General features: G+C 39.2%; 1 protein-coding gene across 1 annotated transcript in view; it reads right to left on the reverse strand.

Annotated features, from left to right (window-relative positions):
* Positions 1-12,757: 12,757 nt before the first annotated feature.
* LOC124555387 (serine/threonine-protein kinase 16) overlaps positions 12,758-25,939 on the reverse strand; it is a 105,380-nt gene continuing 92,198 nt past the window's right edge. Inside the window, exons 5-6 of the mRNA XM_047129281.1 lie at positions 16,092-16,226; positions 12,758-13,169 (exon numbers count right to left, since the gene is read on the reverse strand). Of these exons, the coding sequence (XP_046985237.1) occupies positions 13,053-13,169; positions 16,092-16,226 (252 nt within the window). The 3' untranslated portion in view covers positions 12,758-13,052. The remainder of the gene's footprint in view (positions 13,170-16,091; positions 16,227-25,939) is intronic.

Genomic DNA, 25,939 nt, shown 5'->3' on the forward strand with positions numbered 1-25,939 from the left:
AAGACATTTCCAGCAGCAGATGTGGATTCTGGCCACATTGTATCTGTTATGAACTGCACATTAAAACTAAAGAAATTGCAAAAAGGTAGGAAATTAAGGAGATGGGGTCCAGATAAACTCAAAGAACCACAGGCTATTGAGACTTTAAGAGGGAGCATTAGGCAATGATTGACTGAAACACAGGAAAGGAATGCAGTAGAAAATGAAAAGGTAGCTTTGGGAGATGAAACAGCGAAGGAGGATAAAACAGGCAAATAGGCAAGGCCTGTTAGAAATCTTTGCATATCACAGGAGATATTGAATTTAATTGATGAAAGGAGGAAAATACAAAAATGCAGCACATGAAGCTTGTGAAAGGGAATACAGATGTCTAAAAAATGAAATTGATAGAAAATGCAAAACAGCTAAGCAGGAATGGCTAGAGGACAAATGTAAGGATTTATAAGTATATTTCACTAGGGAAAAGATAGATACTGCCTAAAGGAAAACTGAAGAGGCATTTGAAGGGAAAAAAAGCAGTTGTATGGATATCAAGTGACTCAGTTGGAATACCAGTACTGATCAAAAATGGGAAAGGTGAAAGGAGTATGTAGATGGCCTATACAAGGGAAATAAACTTGATGGCAATATTATAGAAAGAGAAGAGGGCCTTAATGAAGATGAGATAGGCTATTTGATATTACAAGAATAATTTGACAGAACACTGAAAGACCAAAGTGAAAATGAGGTCCCTGGAGTAGATGCCATTCCCTCAGAGTTACTGATATCATTGGGAGAACCACCTGTAACAAAAATATTCTGCCTTTAGTGTAAGGTGTATGAGACAGGCAAATATCCTCAGACTTCAAGAAGAGTGTAATAATACCAATTCCTAAGAAATCAGGTGCTGACAAGTGTGAATATTACCAAACTATCAGTTTAATAAGTCATGGGTGCAGAATACTAACACAAATTATTTACAGAAGAATGAAAAAACTAGTAGGAGCCAACCTTGGGGATGATCAGTTGGGATTCCAAAGATATGTAGGAACTTGTAAGTCAGTACTGACCCTATGACTTATCTTAGAAGGTGGATGAGGAAAGGCAAAGCTATATTTATAGCTTTTGTATATTTGGAGAAAGCTTTTTATAATATTGATTGGAATACATTGTTTGAAATTTTGAAGGCAATATGAGTAAAATACAAGGTACAAAAGTTTATAATATTCAAGGGGCATAGGGACGTGAAAGGGAAGCAGCAATTGAGGAGGAGGGCTGTGGCCTGTCCTCAATGTTATTCCATTTGTATACTGAGCAATCAGTAAAGGCCACCAAAGAAAAATTTGGTGAAGGAATCAAAATTCAGGGAGAAAAAACCAAATTCTTTGAGGATTGCCGGTGACATCGTAATTTTGTCAGAATCAGCAAAAGACCTGGAAGAGCAGCTGAAAAGAATGAACAGTGTCTTGAAAGGTGGATGTAAGATGAACATTAACAAAAGCAAAACACGGCACTGAAATGTAGAGAAATTAAATCAGGTGGTGCCAAGGGAATTACATTAAGAAATGAGGCACTAAAAGTAATGGGTAAGTTTTTTTATTTGGGCAGCAAAGTAACTGACAAAGGATCAATTACAGAGGATAAGAGGATATAAAATGTGAACTGGCAAAAAAAACATATCTGAAGAGGAAAAATGTGTTAACATTGAATATAGGTTTAAGTGTTACGAAGTCTTTTCTAAAGGTATTTGCGTGAGTGTAGTCTTGTATGGAAGTGAAATGTGGACAATAAACAGTTCAGACAAGAAGAAAATAGAAACTTTTGAAATATGGTGCTGCAGAAGAATCATGTAACCAGCAAAAAGATACTGAACTGAATTGGGGAGAAAAGAAATTTGTGGCATAATTTCATACTATAAGAAGGGTTCAGTTGATAGGACACATTCTGAAACATTAGCGGATCACCAATTTAGTATTGGAGGGGGGGGGGGGGAGGGAGAGAGAGAGAGAGAGAGAGAGAGAGAGAGAGAGAGAGAGGGGGGGGGGGGGGGGAGAGAGAGAGAGAGAGAGAGAGAGAGAGAGAGAGAGAGAGAGAGAGAGAGAGGAGGGGTAAAAATTGTAGAGGAAGATCATGAGGTGAATACAGTCAGCAGGTTCTGGAGGATATAGGTTTCATTAATTATGCAGAAATGAAGAGGCTTGCAAGGGATTGAGTAATGTGGAAGGCTACATCAGAGCAACCTTCCAACTGAAGTCTATGACATGAACATGATGCACACACCATGTTCACATGCCTCTTGAGAGCTCCTTTACACTATGAGAGCATGTAACAACATGTACTGGAATACTGACATTACATTCTATGTTCCCAGATTTTACTGGATCTTAAATTACGATTAACGTGGTAATCATTTTGTGATCTGGTGCTGGAGTCATGTATGTTTTTGTTGTACAAGACTGACAAGGTACTTTTAGATACATCACTCTTTCATATATGATGAGTGAAAAATAGCATTAATATTTAGAATTCTCTATATTTGTCTATAGGGAGGAAGATTGGGGTTTAACACCCCACTGACAATGAGATCATTTCAGATGGAGCACGACGAGATCAGACTGGGCGAGGATGGGGAAAGAAACTGTGAGTGCCCTTTTCAAAGGAACCTTTCCTGTATTTATCTTAAGCAATTCAGAAAACCATGGACAACGTACATCAAGATGGCTGTGCATGGATTTGAACTGCTGTCCTCTTCAGTGTGAGTCCAGTGAGCTAAGCACTACTCTGGCAGATTTCTTCTGTAGCCTCAACAGTAAACATAAGTGAACAGCTGCTGCACTTCAGGTATACAGTATGACAGGTGAGGATAAATAAGGTGATAATACATTTTTAGCAGTGTCTCACTGTCCACAGTTTGGGTAATTTTTCTCATCAGAAATATGTTACTTCTAACTTTTTAACATATTTAATCAATGTGGGACTCCAGTGTAATGATTTTCTTGATCAGATATGTGTTGTTCCCAATTTTTACTATACTTTATCTGATAGGGATTTCTATGTCATATATGTGTCCGACATCGGTTCAGAAAGCCGTTACATACTCTAAACTTCAGCTTCCTCAAGAATAATGCTGATATTTTCCATACCAGATGTTTTGTTTGCCCATATATGCATGTAAATTGTTCTCTCTCTATTTATGGATAGATTACTCACAGCAAAATGTTAATCGCCCTTTTTCATCTCCAAACAAGTTTTGATTCTAATTGTAAATAACCTGAGGATCTACTGCTTACTGTGTACACTGTGTGCACAAATTACCACATTTTCATTCATTGCCTCTATTATAGCAAAGTAGTAGTGCTAACAGTTAACTGTGTAATACATATAATTCTTCGACTTAAAACTGGAGTAAAAATGTTCTAGTTTTTACATTTTTGTGCTGTATCACCACACATTGCTTGCAATAAAAGGTTATGTGCAGCTGAAAGTTACCACTCTTATATCATAATGATATAATTTCTGTAATAGAAATAAGTGACATACACAATCAAAGGATTTGTAAAGATTTAGACATAATCACATATAGTTGCTTGTTCTTTCATTATTCTGATTATATATGTGAAGAAGTTTATGATTGTCACTTTACTGGGTCACTACGGATACATTATTCACATTAAAAATGTTAATTAGCTCTTTCCACTTCCAAACAAGTTTTGATTTTAATTGTAAGTAACCTGAGGATCTACACATATTTTGAAGTTATGCTGAGATCCATTTCATAAGTTACATCTTTCAACGAACTTTAGGATTTTGTTTCTAGTGGTTATTGAAATAATTTTGGATAATGTACGAGGGCTATTCAGAAAGTAGGGAATATTTTGGCATTAAAAAAAAAAAAAAATAAAAAAAAATAAAAAAAAAACTAAGACAAGAAATACATTTTATTATATACATCTGAAAGAGCGACTGACACACTACTTTTCCACATAGTCACCAAACACATTGAGGCACTTATCATAGCGTTGGACAAGCTTTGAAACACCTTTGTCGTAAAATTCTGCTGCCTGAGACTTCAGTCAGTGAGTTACACTCACCTGGAGTTCCAAGTAGTCATCAAAGTGCTGCGTTGCAAGCCAGTTCTTCATCTTGGGAAACAAGTGGAAGTTGCTTGGTGCAAGATCAGGGCTGTCAGGTGGATGAGGAAAAATTTACCGTTTGAATGAATTAAGGAGTTCTTTAGTGCGGTTTGCCATGTGAGGTTGGGCATTGTCATGCAAAAACAAAATTTTGGAAGTCAGCTTTCCTCAGCATTTGTATTAAACTGCTCCATAAGGCTGTGCAAAGTTTGACAGTACCGGGCAAAATTTATGGTTGCTCCACATTTGAGAATATCAATAAGAAGCACACCTTGCCTATCCCAAAACACTGTTGCCATCAACTTCCTTGCTGACAAGGTTTGCAAACATTTTCTTGTTTTTTGTGGGGACCTTGTGTGCCCCCACTCCATGGAGTGTAATTTTATCTTGCAATTGACGTGTTTCACCCAAGTCTCATCACCGGTTACGATTTGATCCAGTAATGAATCACCATGTTTGTGGTAGGCATTCAGAAATGTCAATGTTGCCCCCATTTGCTGTTCTTTACGGTGCTCTGTAAGCATTTTGGGCACCCATCATGCAAGCAATTTGTAGCAGCCTAGCTTTTGAGTGACAATTTCAAACAACAAAGTCCGTAAGACTTGTGGAAAAGAAAGCGAAAGCTCCGTTATTGTGAAGCGACGGTTTTCAAGAACCATTTCATCAACTTTACCGACAAGATCGTCAAATGCACCATTTCTGGACAGAACATTCACTCATTACATTAATTCCATATACTTTGCACAGTTCATGATGAATTTTTATAGGTTTTAGGTTTTTTGCCAAGAAAAACCGCATCACAGACTGCACCTCACAACTGGCGGGATTTTCGATTGCAGCGCACATTTCAAATTTAAATATCGAAAAAAACAGATGTGCAGAGACGTTCCCGCTGTCACGGGTGGATGCTGACTGAGCAGCCGAACACGCACATTCCAAAATATATGCGATCAGCATGCACCTAGCGGCGTCTGACAGAAACGTTCCCTACCTTCTGAATAGCCCTTGTATTTATGACAGAGTTGGTCCATAGTTTCTTAAATACCATGTGTCTCCACCTTTATGTATGGGCACTGCCTTACTCCTCTTCAAGTAATATGGAAAAATTCCTTCCTATTACTAAATTTATTTGAAGTGGCAGAAATTTTACGAAGTATTTTGAGACATACTTGACAATTTTAGATGATAAGCCACCCAGTACATCAGTGCTCTTGTTTTACAAAGAAACATCATTTTCTGATTTTACCTATTGGAAACAGGAATACAGATTGTTAGTTCTTTTTATATTTTTCCAAATTCCTTCTGAGAGGGGGGATTTTTTTTTTTTTTCTATCGGTGTTGGACAATGTGGCTTATCTGCTAAAATTGTTACGTGTCACAAAATCTCTACCACCTCCAGTAAATTTAGTAACAGGGAGACCCAAACCTTTTCTCATGTAGTTCTGTATCATATTAGCTCCCAGCTGTTAAACCCATTGCAAGATACTCAATAAGATGATTTCATTTTGCTACCCATAGAATACTGACCATCCTTTTGCGCAAATAAAATCAACTTTCTTTTTTGGTACAGGCCCACCAGCTTCAGTACACTGCTTTGATTAATGTTGCATTTCTGGAATGAAATCTCATACACACTAATAAACTGAGACACAATACACTGACTCAGCAAATATCATGGGATAGACACCTAATATCGCATGGGGCCTCCTCCGGCCCAGCAGACTGCTGTGAGACACTGGGAAGTGAGTCTACAAGTCTCTAGTGCTCTTCTGCAAGCAGCTGACACCAAATCATTAGCAGAGTGGCAGCCAATTTTGATCTGTTCAAGGGTGCAGGATTCACGACACGGAGCGTGCATTCCATGACATCCCAGATATGCCTGATGGGGTTCAAGTCTGAGCTCCGGGGTGACCATCTCAGTCTTTGGACCTCCTCTCCATGTTCCCAGAATCATTCCCAGGTGATGTGGGAGCGATGTAGCGGTGTGTTCAATCTATACCTTCACTGTGCAATAACAATGGTGAAGTCACTGATGACAGTGGCACAAAAGCAGAGTTATTAAACACGGTTTTCCGAAACTCCTTCACCAAAGAAGATGAAGTAAATATTCCTGAATTCCAAGCAAGAACAACTGCCACGATGAAAAACGTAGAAGTAGATCTCCTCGGGGTAGCAAAGCAGCTTAAATCACTTAAAAAAGGCAAGGCCTCTGGTCCAGACTGTATACCAGTCAGGTTCCTTTCAGAGTATGCTGATACAATAGCTCCATATTTAGCAACTATATACAATTGCTCACTCACAGAAAGATCCATACCTAAAGAGTGGAAAATCGCTCAAGTGTACACCAATACCCAAAAGGGGAAGTAGGAGTAATCCACTAATTTACAGGCCCATATCAATAACGTCGATTTGCAGTAGGGTTTTGGAACATATACCGTATTTGAACATTATGAAGTACTTCAAAGAAAATGATTTTATGACAGAGCACGGAATTCAGAAAATATCATTCTTATGAAACACAACTAGTTCTTTATACTCATGAAGTAATGAGTGCTATCGACAGGGGATGTCAAATTGATTTCATATTTTTAGATTTCCAGAAGGCTTTCGACACCGTTCCTCACAAGCGTCTTCTAACCAAACAGCATCCCTATGGAATATCTCCTCAGTTGTGTGACTGGATTCGTGATTCCCTGTCAGAAAAGTCACAGTTCGTAGTAATAGATGGAAAGTCATTGAGTAAAACAGAAGTAATATCTGGCATTCCCCAAGGAAGCGTTATAGACCCTCTATTGTTCCTCATATATATTAACGACATAGGAGACAATCTCAGTAGCCGTCTTAGATTTTTGCAGATGATGCTGTCATTTACCATCTTGTAAAGTCGTCAGATGACAAAAAAAAATTGCAAAATGATTTGATAAGATATCTGTATGGTGCTAAAAGTGTCAATTGACCCTGAATAAAGAAAAGTGTGAAGTTATTCACATGAGTACTAAAAGAAATTCACTAAATTTCAATTACACGATAAGTCACACAAATCTGAAGGCTGTAAATTCAACAAAATACTTAGGGATTACAATTACAAATACCCTAAATTCGAATGATCACATAGATAATGTTGTGGGCAGAGCAAACCAAAGACTGTGATTCATTGGCAGAACACTTAGAAGGTGCAGCAGGTCTACTAAAGAGACTGCTTACACCGCACTTGTCCTCCCTGTACTGGAGTATTGCTGCGTGGTGTGGGATCCTCATCAGGTGGGACTGACAGATGACTTTGAAAAAGTACAAAGAAGGGCAGCTCGTTTTGTATTATAGTGGAATAGTGGAGATAGTGCCACAGACATGATACATGAATTGGAGTGGCAATCATTAAAACAAAGGTGTTTTCATCTCGTGGAAATCGGGTTTTCTGCTGGATATCAGTGTCTTCCAAACACGATATTTCGACGTCATTACTTGACGTCATCATCAGGGAACACCTGATGATGACATCAAGTAATGACGTCGAAATATTGTGTTTGGAAGACGCTGATATCCGGCAGAAAACCCAATTTCCACGAGATGTCATCAAATCGCCGGGAAAGTCTAATAAAGGCGTTTTCGTTGTGACGGGATCTTCTCATGAAATTTCAATCACCAGTTTTCTCCTCCAATTGTGGAGACATTCTGTTGGCACCCACCTACATACGGAGAAATGATCATCACAATAAAATAACAGAAATCAGAACTCGCACAGAAAAATTTAAGTGCTCATTTTTCCCACGCACCGTTCGACAGTGGAACGGTAGAGAGACAGCTTGAAGGTGGTTCATTGAACACTCTGCCAGGCACTTCATTGTGAACAGCAGAGTAATCACGTAGATGTAGATGTGTTATCATCTCAAAATAACACAGAACCACCAGGGTGTTGGCAGGCCAAAAATGCGTGCTCTGCACCACACATGGTGCAGCCCATCGGCATGATGCAGTTGAAATCCTGATTTGTCTGGCCATATCACATTATGCCACTGTTCCAGTGTCTAGCCCTGGTGATTGGAGACAAATGCAAGCCATCGTGCCCATGTGCAGTGTTGGCTCCTGTACTCCACAGTACGCAAATTCCCACGGATTGCCCATTGGGAGATTTGTCTATCACATTCTGTATCGAATTGAGCCATGTTTTGTTGCACTATTGCCCTTCTGTCACTTCTGATGATCCATCTCAGATGTCACTAGTCACGATCCTCAAGGGTAACCAGATGGCCAGCAGTTTGTCTGTTGTGTACTGTGACACGCTCATTCAGCCATTCACGATACACTCCGACACACTCAAATGTGTGAAGCCAAATTCCTGCACCATTGCTAAAATCAAAATTCACATCCATCAGGCACTGACCACCATACCCCACTTGAGTGGCATCAGCTCATGACGACATTGCACATTATTCAAATCACTTGCACAACCACTTCTCAGAAAGTCTCCGTTACAACAGCAGCTGGAACATGGGGCATGTGATGCACATACAACAAACCTGCATCATCTGGGCCCCACTATCCCATGGCATTTGCTACATCAGTGTACAAGTTGAATGCATTTTAAAATGGTCCAAACATTCATATTTCCCAACTGCAGACACAAAATCTGGATAAGATATGTGATCATCACCGCATAAAATATTAGCCTTTCCTTAAAAGAGAACACTTGTCACTTTATAGCACTGTAGATGGTGTAGAGCTGGTCATGTGATCCTCCAATACTGATGCACTGATTGGACACTATTATTTAGCCCCTGACCAGAGAGTGCTGGGAGCAGGAGCTTGTAATCGGGTAGTAGTACATTGATTTGCCAAGATAAACTTTGCCGGCTTCTCCCAGAGCATCCAGCGTATTGTGACACAAAAGTTGATGACAAGTCACTAAAAAGAGCAAATACAGTGTCTTCACATATTTCTGTAAACAATATTACGACCACTAAGCACAACACAGCACATAGATCAATGCCATATCCACAATGGCTAATTATTGTTATGGCACACAGTATTGTTACGTAGCTAAAGCTGGCAACGAGCATGAACATTGTGGAGAGGCACAAAGTCAGGTAACTTCCGACGACCACAGAGGGGCTGAGTAACAGTGTGTGACACCAAGTCATGGCACTGAAGTGGTGTGTATGTGCCAGGATGACTATACGGAATCAGCACAGTATGATAGGTTGACATGTCAACATGTAGATGTGACAGAATGGTAAAAAAGAGCCATTGTTTTTGAATGGACCCATGATCGTACCATGAATGAAGTTTCCCAATAAGTTGTTTATCTACACAGATTGTCAATGGTACAAGGAATGGCCTACCACTTGCAGTCATTTAAAATGGCACAAGAACAGTGGTCATAAAATATTGTAACTGACAAGGGGCCAGAGACAAGTATCACATTTGACAATGAGAGTTGGTTTCAAAGGAACTGCTGCTTTCAGTGAACACAGGTTCGTCCCAACTAGTTTTTGAGCAAGCATTGCGAAAGGATCTGCGTCTGATGGCCATTGGGTGTCATGTTCCTTGGATAAGTTAATTGCGCAAACAGCATCATTTAAAACTACATGCTTTCAATGGGCCAAACCCAGATACTGGACAATAGCTGACTGGAGGCATGATGCAATGATGCAACGTGTTGAGTATACCAATGGCCCAATGAGATGTACGAGGGTCACTCCAAAAGAAATGTACACAATTTTTTTTTTTTTTTAAATCCATCTTTTGTTCTACATGTTTGAAAGTTTTACAGTGTGTACATACATCCTTTAGGAGCAATATTTTCATTTCTCCATATAATTTCAATCCCTCTCAACTGCCTTATGCCATCTTGGAACCAGTGCCTGTATACCCGCACGGTAAAATTCTGGACCAACCTGTTGGAGCCACTGTTTGGCAGCGTGCACAAGGGAGTCATCATCTTCAAACCTTGTCCCACGAAGAGAGTCTTTCAGTTTCCCAAAGAGATGATAGTCACATGGAGCCAGGTCAGGACTGTAAGGCGGGTGTTTCAGTGTTGTCCATCCGAGTTTTGTGATCGCTTCCATGGTTTTTTGACTGACACGTGGCCGTGCATTGTCGTACAACTGCAAAACATCCTGCTTTTGCCAATGTGGTCGAACACGACTCAGTCGAGCTTGAAGTTTCTTCAGTGTCGTCACCGGGCGTTGCATAAAAGACATGATGAGCAATATTTGTTTGGGCTGACTCCAGCTACACACTGCAAAAGCTAAATTGGAAATATCTCTCTTCAAATTCAGAGAAAAGCTCTTAGGAAACACACCCGGTATACCTTCATGATGAGTGTGCTGCGGACACACTCGTCTCCCTGTGAACAGCCGTGTTTGCAGGGCTGCATGCAAACATTCCTGATTTGACAAACGCTCAGATACCCTATTGCACCTCAACTAGCCCACTTAATGACTCAACATTAATCCCACAGGAAATGTCTGGGACTATACGGAACAATAGGTGAAATACAGCAATCAACATCCACATTATTTGGTAGCTCTATGGGATCTAATTATCAATGAGTGAATACAGCTGGATATGGTGTATCAGAAGAAACTTATGGACTATCTTCCTTGCAGAACTGAGACCATTATCAAGGCTGGAAATGCTGTTAGAGGGTGTTAACATTATGTCTCCTGGGGATGACCAACTTTTTGCTCAGTGTGTTTACTTACTACCATTTTGTTACACTGTACGGCCAAAATCATATTTCAGTGTTGTCTACAATACTAAGTATTTTTTCATGTATATACTACAAGTACTATATTGTACTGCTTAAATTCACTTTTATCTTTGATCAGTGTTCAACAAGTGTGCCACACTATGCTTTCTCATAATAAATTCTTTGTGTAAAATGTATTGCACTCTTTCTTCTGATATGCTTATGGAATCAGCTTGTTTCATACACATTTAATTACCAGCTGCCCCATGCAACAATATGAACTTCCTTGATGTCATCATCTGTTGCACCTTTTGCAACATCTTTCACATATCAATTTGGTGGTGGTGGTTAGTGTTTAACGTCCCGTCGACAACGAGGTCATTAGAGACGGAGCGCAAGCTCGGGTTAGGGAAGGATTGGGAAGTAAATCAGCCATGCCTTTTCAAAGGAACCATCCCGGCATTTGCCTGAAACGATTTAGGGAAATCATGGAAAACCTAAATCAGGATGGCCGGAGACGGGGTTGAACCGTCGTCCTCCCGAATGCGAGTCCAGTGTGCTAACCACTGCGCCACCTCGCTCGGTATATCAATTTGAAGACAAATACTGCCGTTTTGAAACCAGATGCTCATTTATTTGTTGTTTAGAATGAAGGAATAGTCTCCATATAAACCTTCATAAACATTGAATGAATTTTTGTTGATAATAAACCAACCATGACAAAGTATTGTATGATGACTCTCTGTTCTAATTTATTTTTGAGCAAAACACACAAAACAACTGTAAAGTCATACGCAGGAAATTATTTGGCATATAAAGTTGACACGTGCCTTTAACTTTATAGTATAACATGTATCGACATAACAAGAAGCAAAACTTCATTGATGCCATTTCTCTGTTAGACCCAAAACTTGTCACCCTGCCCTTTTTGATCAGTTTAACAGTCTACTGAGATTGAATTTTATTCTGCTGTTGACCTAGATGTGAAGGAATGAAGTCTCATCTAATATATGACCAACAATATATATTTCTGAGACCTGTTAATCATTGTGGTTAGTTTCGAATGCAATGAGTTTTAAGATGAAAGTGGTCATTGTTTCCAGTCAACCAATTGTAAGATTGACAGCATGTGAGTTCGAACCATGTGGGCGGCGAGTGATGGGGAATGATTGCTGCTCGCTCAACTCCATCGCAGTTACAGTGTTCGAATATTGCCCCATCTTGCTGAAAAAACATTTTCATCTTCTGCCTGTTGCTCCAACTGTAGCAAGGTATTCTTTGAAATGCTAAATACACTTTATGGGCTAAATTTATTTCAGTCACCCTGCATGTAGATTATAGGTGTAGATATCCATACTTGTGTGAGAAGTATTCAACAGAGTTCTGGATCAGTTTTAATATTCTCCTTCTATTACTTCTGTCTAACACAGGGACCTTTTGGACTATTTCATCCTGTGATTTGAGCCTTGCCAGTATATTTTACATTTGTATGTCTTCTGAGGACTATTATAACATTTTGATTATCTTTTTACTACTCTCAGTGATAATAACTACACAATTTCAGGTGAATGAGTGTATGGTCTGGTTTTCTAACTAAAATTCACACTTTCAAGGCCACAGTATGCCAACAGACTCATCCATAGTCATTTAGTATAGAACTGAGAAATGTGTTCATTACTTTTATACTCTGCTGAATCAGCTAGACCACACAAAATTAACTTATGGATTGATTTAGAAAAATTGAAGTAGATTTTCTCCTGCATCAGTTATGAAACAACATATTCACATAGACAGGAATAGTCTTTTTAAAGCCATTTAATAATACAAAATGCAGCAAAGTGTTTTCATCTAGTAGCTTTTTTTTAACGTTTGATAGCCATAATTTATTGGTATCCATAATTTTGTACTATAAGATGAAGCATCCAAATTTTCCACAGGAACTTTATTACATAATAAAACTTCACTGTCACAAAAATTTGAACAAAGAGCTATACTTCATATGAAATACTTAAATTGAATTCTATAATATTAAAATATCTAAAACAGTAGTCTTCACTCTCTGAACAAATTACACCAAATATAAAAACAATAACTCAGAGTGAGTTGTTGCTTGTAGTATGTCAACTCACACACTCAAAGAGTGTGATTTTATCATCACATTCTCATATGTACATCTTTTGCACAAATAAGTATCACAGTAAATGCATTGCAGTTTTATATGTGCTTCCATGCACATACTGGACAAGCTCTTATGCGACACACTGCAGTTTTGAAATGACATCATGTGTTTTTTCAATAACACTATAGATATATGGGCGTTCCATAGGATTCACTTTCAGCATGTACAGAATCAGGTCGTGCAGATCCTGTAAATTACAATTCACTGAGTTACAAAGAATTGCAATAAAACAGATATTAAGACTAATCATCATAGTGACACTGAATCAAACCCATGGTCACAATTACATATCGTAAATTCTTCTGCAAAGAAGCATTAGTAAAAGTAACCAACAGCTGAAATATTTAAGTACTTTTTTATCCACAATTACTTTCTCATTTTACAAAACAGAAGATAATAATTATACAATTATTGTATAGTGGAATACAGAAACCTTCTGAAACTACCCACCATCAACAAAATATAGAAAAGGATCTCCAATGCGTAAAAATAAGATAAAACTAGTGTAATGGAATTCCTGATATTTCCAAAATTTACAGCTGTACTGCTAGGACAACAGTGTGGTATACCCCATCCTGTGTATCAGAACTGCTCTGAGAACTTAAATGGCAGTCCTTGGAGGAAAGAAGCTATAGTTACTGTAAAACCATGTTGGGTGAATACTGAGAACCTATATTTCGGAAAGACTGTATGACCATTCTGCTCCCATGACTGTATATCTCAGGTAGGGAACATGAAAATAACAGAGATCAGGGCATGCACAGAGACGTATAGACAGTAATTTTTCCCTTGTCCAACACACAAGTGGGTTAGAATAACACATCACTAACATTGGTATTAATTATTCTCTAGATTGCACTGCACAGTGGCTTGCTGAGTAGAGATTGTGACAGACCAAAATGAGAATAGCCCATCATGTAAGTACAGTGTCACACAAATTTATGTACAGATAAACATTAGACTGAATACTAATGAAAATTCTGTTGTTGAAATGATGTAAAATGTGATGTTTGTATATTGTGAATCAATGTGAAAATTTTATTGTAATGTTGTTGAAGTTTAGAGGGGAGGAAGGACCTCCCAACTTGTCTGAACTGTGAAATGCTGATGTACACATTAAAGGTGCTAAAGAATGCCCACAGCATAGAGGCTGATCACTACATACCTAAGTGACAGCCACAAAACACAATCGGCCATTGTTAAAAAGCATGAATACCTCTGTTCTTTTTTTTTATTTTTTTTTATTTTTTATTTTTTTTAATGCTGATAATCAGAAACATTCTTTAGGTCTGTCAAATTTGTGTTTGTAGACCACTGAGTGAACTTGTTGGCAGTGTGTGATAATTTAAACGGTAACAGGAAAGTAATTACCTTTGGGATAAATTGGGTGTATCTTGCTGTTTCCAGTAGCTGAGTTATACTTAAGATTTAATCCAGACAATGAAATACTACATTAGGGAATAAACAGTGATAATTAGTTGATCATGAGGTAAGTTACACCTCGAATAGGTTTGGAGAATTGTTTAAAGTAAAATTGAGGCATTGGTAATTGTATTGACCATTATATGGAATAGTTGGAAAATGAAGCTTAAAAGAATGGTTAGCAAAATTTTGGTAGTTTGAAATGAGTTTTTAATTTTTGTGGAAAGCATATTTCTTCCATACCTCATTTCATTCAAGCCAAGGCTAGTAATCCCCCCTCCCCCGCCCCCCCCCCACACTAGAGGCAGATTGTTGAGCTGTTGCCAAGACCAGTAATTTTTTTCTTTTCGTTTTATTTATTGTTGCCAGAGGCAGACCGTTGAGCTGACGAAACCAGGGAAAATTATTTTCAGTATTCATTAACAAGATATTGGGGGAAATGTACACAATATATTAAAATCCACTGCATGCGACAGACGATGTACTGACTCGTGGTGTCATAGCTAGGTCACTTGAGTACTGTGAGCATTTTAGTAGGAAATACAGAACTCAAACAAATGTGAATCTATTTTTGTGATTTTTTTCATTGTAATAACTCTACCACCACCAATTGGAAACACCTCCAAAAATTTGTCAACACCCGTTTCACAGTGTTATGATGGCTGTATCTGTCACCATAACATGATACATACAGCTTCCGCGGCAGCTGTATCAGTTACTGTAGGCGAAAAACAATAATGTACAAGCAAATGTTAAACTAACATTGTGATAAGATTATTTTTATGTCTTTCGTGTAATCTGTTATTATAGACTGCCAGAAATAAAAATTATGTCTTTTCAAAGGAAAGAAAAATGTAAAAATGGAAGTCAAAAAGAAATTTCTTTTATGTTTGTTATTTCATCAAGCCATTAAATCATAGCTCATATAATAAAATTTCACACAATTAAACAATACATCATAAATGCTAGTATATAGGGTTTTAACTTGAAAACTGCTCTAAAATGCTGTTTTTTGCTGGTTATTTATCAAAACGTTTTCCTTGGTACAGCCTGCACAAGTTCAGCCGAGTGGTCCATAGAGCCTGTATGCATGCCTGGTCTTAATCACTGCACAATGTCCTGCTTCAATCACTGGTGCCAGGGGTTTACAAGTTATATGGTGCATTTTAACTGGGGGTGGCAGGGATCACTCAATTTGCCTTCACAGGTCAGTTAATAATGACTTATATGAATGAATACCTGGAGGTTATTTGCACCCTTTCTTAAAGTTTAAATGCTCTAAAACAGTGGTATATTACATCAAGATAATGCATCCATTCACAGAAAAGGAATTTTCAAATCTGGTTTGAGATAGTAAAATCTCAAACAACGCCTCATATGCCCAATATTTAATCAAGTCAGCATTTGTATTAAGTTGAACAAATATTCTTTCTTATTTAAGATTTCACATCTGTAAATGCTGGAACATTGTCTCAAGCAGTTACAGAAAAAAAAGAAAAATGGCGTAGTATTTCTCATGAGGTTTACAATGCCACTCTCAAGAAGCAATAAGGCCCTGTACTGTATTTGATACTTATCATGAGTTCTAGTCTTTCAATGATGTATGTGTATGTGCAATGTTCTAACTTTTTCCTCATCTGCTATCTGTAGAAAAAACTGAGTTAACTGCAATGTAATGTAATATTACCTGATCATAAGGAGAACTGTCTGGAAATGACACTGTACCACTTATCACTGCTAATGCCACACTATCTCCACGTTCATAAACAACATCAAATGGTGATTTGAAAAAGCACATGGCATACAGCACACATCCCAAGGACTGAAAAACAGAAAAGAATATTCAAGTGGCAAAAAAAGTCACTGCAATTTTACATAAAAATATATTGTATACATGTCGCTAATATCAACCTACAGCAAGAATATACTTAAAAAAATTTGGAACTAATAATTTGGACTGTACTAACCACAAATAAAATGTGCTGGTGTAAAACATCTAAAAGAGTAACATTAGTCATGTAGCACCAGTAAACAATTGAATCAGATGAATTTGTATGAACTATTTGGCGACACCAGCAACTTATCATCATATAAACTACTGCATAAGTTGCAAAGTGATATGAAATGCAACAAGCATGTAAGGATCATAGAGAGGGAAGGTGTATGGTTGACTTCAATTTACTGGGAGAGTTTTAGTAAAGTGTGGTTCATCTCTTGGAGAACACATTTAGGGCACCACTAATGTGACCCATCCTTGTGTACTGCTCGAGTGTTTGGGATCACCGACAGGTCGGATTAAAGGAAGATGGGCTGTTGGATTTGTTACTGTTAGGTTCGATCAACAAGCAATTATTACGGAGATGGTTTGGGAGCTCAAATGGAAAGCCCCAGAGGGAAAGTGATGTTCTTTTTGAGGAATGCTATAGAGAAAATTTACAGAAACAGCACCTGAAGCTGACTGTAGAACGATCCTACTGCTACCATCATAAATTTAATGTAAGGACTATGAATATAATATAACAAACTCAGGGCTCATACGGAGGCATATAGATAGTCATTTTTGCCTTGCTCTATTTATGAGTGGAACAGGAAGGCAAATACTAGAAGTACGGTGGCTTGCAGAGTGTGTATGTAGATATATATGTAGATGCACATGTACAGCTGAATTAGTAACCTGGATTCTTCATTGGAAATCCTCATGGCACATTTAGGTATTTTAGTGTAACTCATTGTTCATTTAATTGAAATCGAGGACTCATCACTAAAATGCAATTGATGGTCTGGATTGAACATTTTCAGTGTGGCCTACCTGTTCCTAATTTCACTGTGGCAATCATAATTATACCAATGGACAGGCTGCCTTCCTAGTCAGTATGGAGACTTCAGTATGGATGCAACAGCAGCAGCTTGCAGGCTGTGTTGACATTCATACACAGGCAGCTGGCAATAGTGTCAAGCTCTAATATCAAGTAAACATTCAGGAGACATGATTTTGTAGATTCCTTTTCTTTGCAAGTGTATCTAATTAGGAAAGTGGTTACCATATTGAGCATCATATAGAAGAAATTGGAGAATAACTTTGAAGATGTGTTGGAATCAGCTATATTTCTGATACTGAGAACATGAATGAGACTCTCAATAATTACTCATTTCACACAGACAGCGTTGATGTCTCTCAAGATTAGCAAAGGATGGGAGCATTAATCAATGGAAGTTTGTTATCATCACTGGACAATGATGGAGAAATAGAATAATTCAAGCTGGCACTAGACTGTGTTAGCAGGTGAGGTGCTTGGTTGGGAAGTCTCACACTGGCACAGGCTGCTACCATACGCGAATTCAACGGACAGGACATCTGACATGCTATGCACAATAAATCAGGTGGTACAGCAAGCCATTGTCAGATTCCTGTTTATGAAGCCTTTAGTGATGTGCCATGTAGAGTCCTACTTTGCTGACCCTGCTGTGTTTCTGAATTTTTCTTGATTTATAACAATTTAAGAATATTGGAATGCACTTTCATGAAAAGAAATTCTGCCTTGAAAAGTAAATGTGCTCTTTGCAGTTCACCGTTAACTCACTTTCTTTATATTCCTAACATCAATTACTATTGCATTTTCCCAATTCATTAATGCTGACAGCTAAAGAGCAAAACAAGGGCAGTGTCCTCCTACAACATATATATTGGCAACATGTTAGTTTTGCATAACCAATGGGAGATAGTTTTAGGGAACCAGTGAGGTGAGAATTTTTTACTACTTGTTTGGAATGAAGTCTGTGACGTTAGACTTTTTATAGCTTAGCTTGAAGTCTAGGCTAGAATGACAGTGGACAATTTGGTTGCGATTTGGTGAAGCCAATAAATGTCATATCACAAAAAGTTATTTGTTGGAATTAAGGTTGTGGTCACAGATTTATCCGTTCCATAGTCCAAGATCTAGGTTAGGACGAAGGTGATGGTTTGAGCCATGAATTTGTGATGCCAATACAGGTGCTATGATGACAAGAAGTCTGGCTACACCTATCAAACAATTCAATAGAATGTCTGTGATCAAAGGTTAAGTGCAGCTCACATTACTCTGCACTGTCATTACAGCATGTACATTTTATGATGTGCCACAAATTTATTTTTACTGTTATGGCAATTAGTGTGGCCATGCTGGTCTAGTGGGTAGAGCATTAGACTCCAGCCCTGGAGATCCTGGGTCAGGGCAGGGATTTTTTCTCCATCTGGTCCCTACAGGATGGCTCCAGGTAACTTAGCCTGTTACCAAATTGAGTACCAAGTCTCTTTCCCAGTTGTAAAAGGCAGCCAGGGCAATGGGCTTGCCACCTTCTGCCTCCTAGTGCAACGATGGATGAATGGCTGCACTCCACCTGCAGTCAGGCCAGAAACCTGTTCACGAGTTGAGTGCCACAGACTTCACTTTTCTTTGTTATGTAAATTATCTTGTTAACTTTTGTGATGATGACTCGTCTTATTCATTGTGACCCAAGACATCATCTACCCACTGCTCCTTACTAGCTACTTAGATCAAACTGCTGGTATTCCCCCTCGTGTTCTCATCACACCTTATGGCGATCGTTGGCAACGTTACTCTGCTAAACCATGTAGGTAATGACACTGGCCCTGATCTAGACTCTTTCCACTTTGACTGACATTACATCACAACATGTGATAGCACTTTTAGCATAATTTGGTATGTTGTGCTTCATCCACTGAATTGTATGCTGTGTCACACAAGGGTACATGTACTCTGTTGTTCTGATGACCGATGTACTGTTGCTGTCAAACTTGTAGAGTAACATTTTGAAGCCATTTAACAGATTTCAATGTATATGCTATACCTTCAACAGGTTTTTAACATAAAAGGGGACAAGCTTCTTTAAAGTACATTCGACTCTCTTCATTACAACAAATACGTTCTGAAATAAAGGTCAGAAACTGAGGTGCCCAGAAAGAGAAACCACCACTGCTGTACTTCCACCTGCAGGAAAAGAATCCTAATTACTTCTGGAATCCGCCCCCCCCCCCCCTCAACACCCACATACAGTAAATTCCTCTGAGTAATGGATCACGAATGCTTGAGTAAATAAATGTGCAGCCAATGGGTTTACCCAAGATAGGTCATGTAAAAGTTGCTTTCCTTACCCAGAATTCTATAAAACAAGAAATTAAGTTACATTAAAAAGTGTATTATTTCTTTAACTTAGCCAAGTCTAAAATAATTCCGCATCTATGAAGCCAAGCATGAAATTTACACCAACACTGGCATAAAACATTACTGCTTGTCACATCCATTTCTAAAAGAAAGTCCTTTGAGTAGATTAATGATTGGAGAAGCAACAGTATGATATATGGGTGCCTGAGATACTGAGCACATTTTGAACACTTGTATGACTATGTAGAGTTAATACTTTAAACATGAACCTCTGCATGTGATGAACCACTGGCGATGACCTCACAACAAGAGCTGTCATATTTTGGGCCAATGGTGATGCACCCTCACCATGACTACCTTTAAACAAAGAACCAAAGGTAACATTTGTGCATACGCAGATAATGTTGTGCTACATGAGTTGCTTTCTGTAACAAACTTTAAATGGCTAAATCTCTCCTCTGTTGTTGTTGTGGTCTTCAGTCCTGAGACTGGTTTGATGCAGCTCTCCATGCTAATCTATCCTGTGCAAGCTCCTTCATCTCCCAGTACCTACTGCAACCTACATCCTTCTGAATCTGCTTAGTGTATTTATCTCTTGGTCTACCTCTACGATTTTTACCCTCCACACTGCCCTCCAATGCTAAATTTGTGATCCCTTGATGCTTCAGGACATGTCCTACCAACCGATCCCTTCTTCTAGTCAAGTTGTGCCACAAACTTCTCTTCTCCCCAATCCTATTCAATACCTCCTCATTAGTTGCGTGATTTACCCACCTAATCTTCAACATTCTTCTGTAGCACCACATTACGAAAGCTTCTATTCTCTTCTTGTCCAAAATATTTATTGTCCATGTTTCACTTCCATACATGGCTACACTCCATACAAATACTTTAAGAAATGACTTCCTGACACTTAAATCTATACTCGATGTTAACAAATTTCTCTTCTTCAGAAACGCTTTCCTTGCCATTGCCAGTCTACATTTTATATCCTCTCTACTTCAACCATTATCAGTTATTTTGCTCCCCAAATAGCAAAACTCCTTTACTACTTTAAGTGTCTCATTTCATAATCTAATTCCCTCAGCACCACCCGACTTAATTCGACTACATTCCATTATCCTTGTTTTGCTTTTGTTGATGTTCATCTTATATCCTCCTTTCAAGACACTGTCCATTCCATTCAACTGCTCTTCCAAGTCCTTTGCTGTCTCTGACAGAATTACAATGTCATCGGCGAACCTCAAAGTTTTTATTTCTTCTCCCTGGATTTTAATACCTACTCCAAACTTTTCTTTTGTTTCCTTTACTGCTTGCTCAATATACAGATTGAATAACATCGGGTAGAGGCTACAACCCTGTTTCACTCCCTTCCCAACCACTGCTTCCCTTTCATGCCCCTCGATTCTTATAATTGCCATCTGGTTTCTGTACAAATTGTAAATAGCCTTTCGCTCCCTGTATTTTACCCCTGCCACCTTTAGAATTTGAAAGAGAGTATTCCAGTCAACATTGTCAAAAGCTTTCTCTAAGTCTACAAATGCTAGAAATGTAGGTTTGCCTTTCCTTAATCTAGCTTCTAAGATAAGTCGTAAGGTCAGTATTGCCTAACGTGTTTCAACATTTCTCCTCTATCTCATATGATATTGCTGCAAGCTGTTGCACATACAGTAAGGCATAGGGGTTAGCATCACTGGTTGGCATGCTGCAGGTCATCAGTACAAAAACAACCACCAGAAATTATTTATTATTATTATTATTTTTTTCTGGGGTGTTCTTGACATATATTATGTTTGTATAGCCTTGAATATTCAATGTTTGTATAATTATCAGGATTCTGGAATATTCAATGTTTGCCTGGCTGTATGTTGGTGTCAGTAATAAATCTGCTTTCAGACATATGTATTGTACTTCACTGACAACACTGCCTCTGGATTAGGACTCGATCCTCGTATATGCATATATTTGTTTGTTGGAGGCACAAAGAAATTCAAAAGATCTACATCACTGTGGCTCCAGTTAGGCAACATAAAAGCCATTCCTACACAAGACAGGAAATGGTATACAAGCAGTACATGGTTCCTAAGATGCATATATTCAGGACACAGATGTATTCCAAAACAACAGTACGTCAGCTGCATATTAGGCATCCATCAGTGTTTTCAAGAGATACTGGTCAGGAACCTGACCAATGGTTGAAAGGATTTGACCGAGTCACCAAATACAACAGGTGGAATTACATGATATGTTTGGCAAATGTACACTTTTACTTGGATGGCACAGCCCAGTAGTGATTCAAAAACTATGAAGGTATTCTCCATAGCTGGGACAAATTCTACACCAACCTGAAGAAAATGTACAATGACAACCAGCAGCAAGTTTGCTTAGTGGAAGAATAACTGAAGGACAGGGACCTATGACATGTGGAATGTTTTGGCCTTATGCCATATCATAAATTTCAATATGGCAGAAGCTGACAAAATCTCACACTTAATTAAAGGAGTCACAGAAGAAAGGTACCAAGCTGTTCTGGTGAAGGATGTTACAACAACAAAGGAACTCATCAAGTGGTGCCTGCAAATAGAGGAAATATGAAAGAAAAGAACTGAACAAAAGAGGTATGACAGACCGCTGAATGTGGCCCTTACATCTGTTGTGGAAGACCACCATGAGCTCGTCTCTCTCATATTTCAGATAGTAAGGTAAGAGATACAGCAGTGTATGGCAGCCAGAAACATCAGATCAAGTACACAAGAGAGAGCAGCCATAAATGTCGACTCGTACATCAGGAGGTAACAAATACTGACGAAGATTTGTATCAAAGAATGGACATGGCCAACTCTAACTTTTGTCGCAACCAACAAATGACACGTCAGCAGCCAACCAATACAGGTACAACCCACTCCTCTAACAAGTACAATGAACTGATGAAAAACTGACATTTAGAGGACGGAGAACAACACGCTGGCATGTTTTCACTGTGGTCACCCTCTGAATGTTGTATGCTACAGCAGTGAGAAGACAAAGGTTCTATGATGATTATGCTGTGAGACATCAATCACTACAACAGACCCCTATGATGATTATGCTGTGAGACATCAACCACCACAACAGACCTGTTCACATTAGTTGACTGCAGATGATTATGGTCCCCAACATGCCGCTGCTGTTTTCCATCACTGTACAGACGTACCAGCTGCTCGCCTTGCCACAAAAATCAGGAAATCTAAGTGAGGTGACCATCTATGGAAGTGTGGCTGCCATGGATGAAAATCCTACACGGACACCAGTCACCGAGGTGTCAGGAAATGTCAGTGATGTTTCATCAACGGCCAACCTATCTGAGCAACAGTCAATTCAGGGGCTTCTTATTCTGTAACACTGGATGCTTAATGTCATCAGCTAAAGAAGGCTATGTTCTGTGATACAAAAGTGAGTGTGCTGAAGGTCGCAAATGGAAAATATGTCCAGCTGAAAGGAGCATGTATCGCAAAAATAACTATCAACTACAGAATGTAACCTTTCGAACTCGTCATTTTAGCAGAAAGTAGTCGTTATGTTATTCTCAGATGGGACTTCTTGTAGGCATCACAAGCAGTCACCAACTGTGGAAGATCAGAGCACCAGACCAATGAAGCTTTTCCCGCAACCACACATAACAAAGACTGCTCTGAGCAATTGTTTGCTGTTGAAGATGATGTTATCACGCAGTCATCAATAACATCAGTTCCAGTTGTCAATCGAAATGGTCAGTTAACCTGTGAAACTTTTGTCGAATGCGAAAAGCTATTTAGGTTCACAAAATAAATGTACTTGCCAGTGATGACCATAAGCATTGTAGGTGGTCAAGGAGAACTTTGAACCACTAATTGTCATGAGCAGCCACAACTCATGTCTCAAGGCATGGGCATAGGGAGAGCTAAACCAGTCCACGAAGTGCAGCTTCATGTCATCGATGAAGAATTATGCTCTGATACCCCTGCGGATAATGCAGGAGAGGTAGCTGCTATGAAACGGCCAATAGGATCTGGCCTGACTGAGGAAACACGGCCTTGAGTGATAGCCGTTCTGTATTTATTTTTGGGTGCTTTCAAATAAGGTGTGGAGAAGAGACAGACCACAGATTCCATGGTAAAACACTGTATCAACACTGGGGATCATCCACCAATTGGCCATTACACATATAGGGTGTCAGTGACGGGTAATTTGGGAGAAATTGGAGAAGAAGATGCAAGATCACTGAACCTTCAGAGCGCCCTTGTTCCACTACCATGGTCCTTGTGAAAAAGGACTGCACATGGTGTTCCTGCATTGACTACTGATAACTGAACAAAATCACAAATTGCGTATCCATTGCTGCGCCTTGATGACACCCTAGAATGCTTGAAAGGATTAAAGCATTTCTCAACCAGGTACATGCTGACAGGCTACTGGCAAATCGAGGTTGATGAGACTGAGAGGTAGAAGACTGCTTCGTACCCCATGATGGCCTCTATGAGTTTAAATTTATGCTGTTTGAACTGTGTAATGCTTCAGTCACTTTCAGATGTATGATGGACAGACACTCTGCTTCAACACCTTAAATGGATGACATGTTTTTGCCACATGAATGACATTGCCACTTTTCAAAGATTTTTGAGGAACATCTAAGCCACCTAACAATCACGTTGAAGTGTGTTCAGACTGCAGGTCTCCACCTGAATCCGAAAAACTGCCTCTTTGTCACCCAAGAAATAAAAATCTTGGGGCATCTAGTTACAGTGATGGATTCCATCCTGATCCAGACAAAATAAGAGCTGTTACACAGATTGTTTGACCCTTCGGCACTTTTGTGGTGTGAGACATTGTCTCAGAATGTGCTCTTATTAACATGATTCATAAAGTACCAAGGCATGTACTTTGCAAGAAGTACTGCTGGGAGAAGCCAAATTTTCTTGAAGGAGGTGCAAGAAAGATATTTCCTTGTGCTTAAGAAGGTGCTAACATCTTCTCCATTCTGGCATTGTGAGATAAGAATGTGGGGGCAGAAATTCACACCAACACAAGCAGTTTTGGAATAGGAGCAGGCCAAGATGAACAACTCTACAACCAAGACATGACGCCTTGCAGTTGTTTGAGCCATCAACAAGTTCTGGCTGTATTTATTTGACAAACCATTCACCATTGTGACAGATCACCAGTCTCTCAGCTGATTGATTAGGCTGAAGCATCCATCGTGTTATCTGGTAAGATCGGCACTGAGGCTTCAGGAGTACGTCAGAGTGGTACACAAGAGCAGGTGCAAAAACAAGGACACCAACTGCCATTCAAGGAATCCTATATTGGAACACAGAAATGTTGAAAAAATGTCAGTCACTGATGCTGAACAGAAGGAAGATCCAGCACTGCTGAAAACCACAGAAGCCTTGAAGGAGTAGGAACTGATGAAAGGAGAATTCCAATTAACTAACAAAGCATTGTATAAGAGGTACTATGATCCAGTAGAGCAGAAATTGTTGTTCTCTGTCTCAGCTCATCTATGGGCCACTATACTGAAGTATTTCTGTGATGCTCCAACATCTGGTCACCTGGAATTCGTGAAGATCCTGGACAGAATCAGACACAGATATTACAGCGGCTCACATGGTTTTCAAACAGATCGTATATACCTGACCAGGTATCTACCAATCCATTTGACACTATGTGACCGTCTGTAAGGAATACCAAGAATGGAAGCACACGCCTCAATTACCTCCAGGGCATCTGGAACCAATCCCACCTTCAGCTGCACCACTTCACTGAATTGGACTCAACCTCTTGGGGAGGTTCTCAAAATCAACAAATGGGAATCAATGAATATGCAGTGACTACCTAGCCAGTTATGCTGTCACTAAAGCTGTGCTCTGAAAATTGCAAAGTTCCATGTAGAAAACATCATTCTGAAGCATGGAGCATCCTGTATGATGATCTCTGAACACTGATTGTCGAAAAGTTTCCACTCGATATTAGTATCAGAAGTAATCTCACTTTGAGACACCACCCGCAGGATGACAACTGCTACCACCCACATACAAATGGTCTCACATTTCAACCAGACAATACTTAGTATGACTAAGTGAAAAATTTCCTCACTGGGACTGAAGAACAAGACAGCTGGCTTGCATATGGATCTTGGACAACCATATGGATCTTGGACAACCAGGGGAAAGACCAAGGGTACCATAACGCCAAGCAACGGCATATGAGATACAGCCCAGGAGACTCGTTACGGATTTTTACACCTCTGCGGAAAGTGGGGCCGTGGGAAAAGGTACTAAATGGTGTTTTAGTCCAAAATGTATCCTTCTTTCCTTGTTGGATACCACGTATGAAGTTGAGCATTACGACCCATGAT

The sequence above is a fragment of the Schistocerca americana genome, chromosome X, assembly GCF_021461395.2.
Source record: "Schistocerca americana isolate TAMUIC-IGC-003095 chromosome X, iqSchAmer2.1, whole genome shotgun sequence".
Taxonomy (NCBI): domain Eukaryota; kingdom Metazoa; phylum Arthropoda; class Insecta; order Orthoptera; family Acrididae; genus Schistocerca; species Schistocerca americana.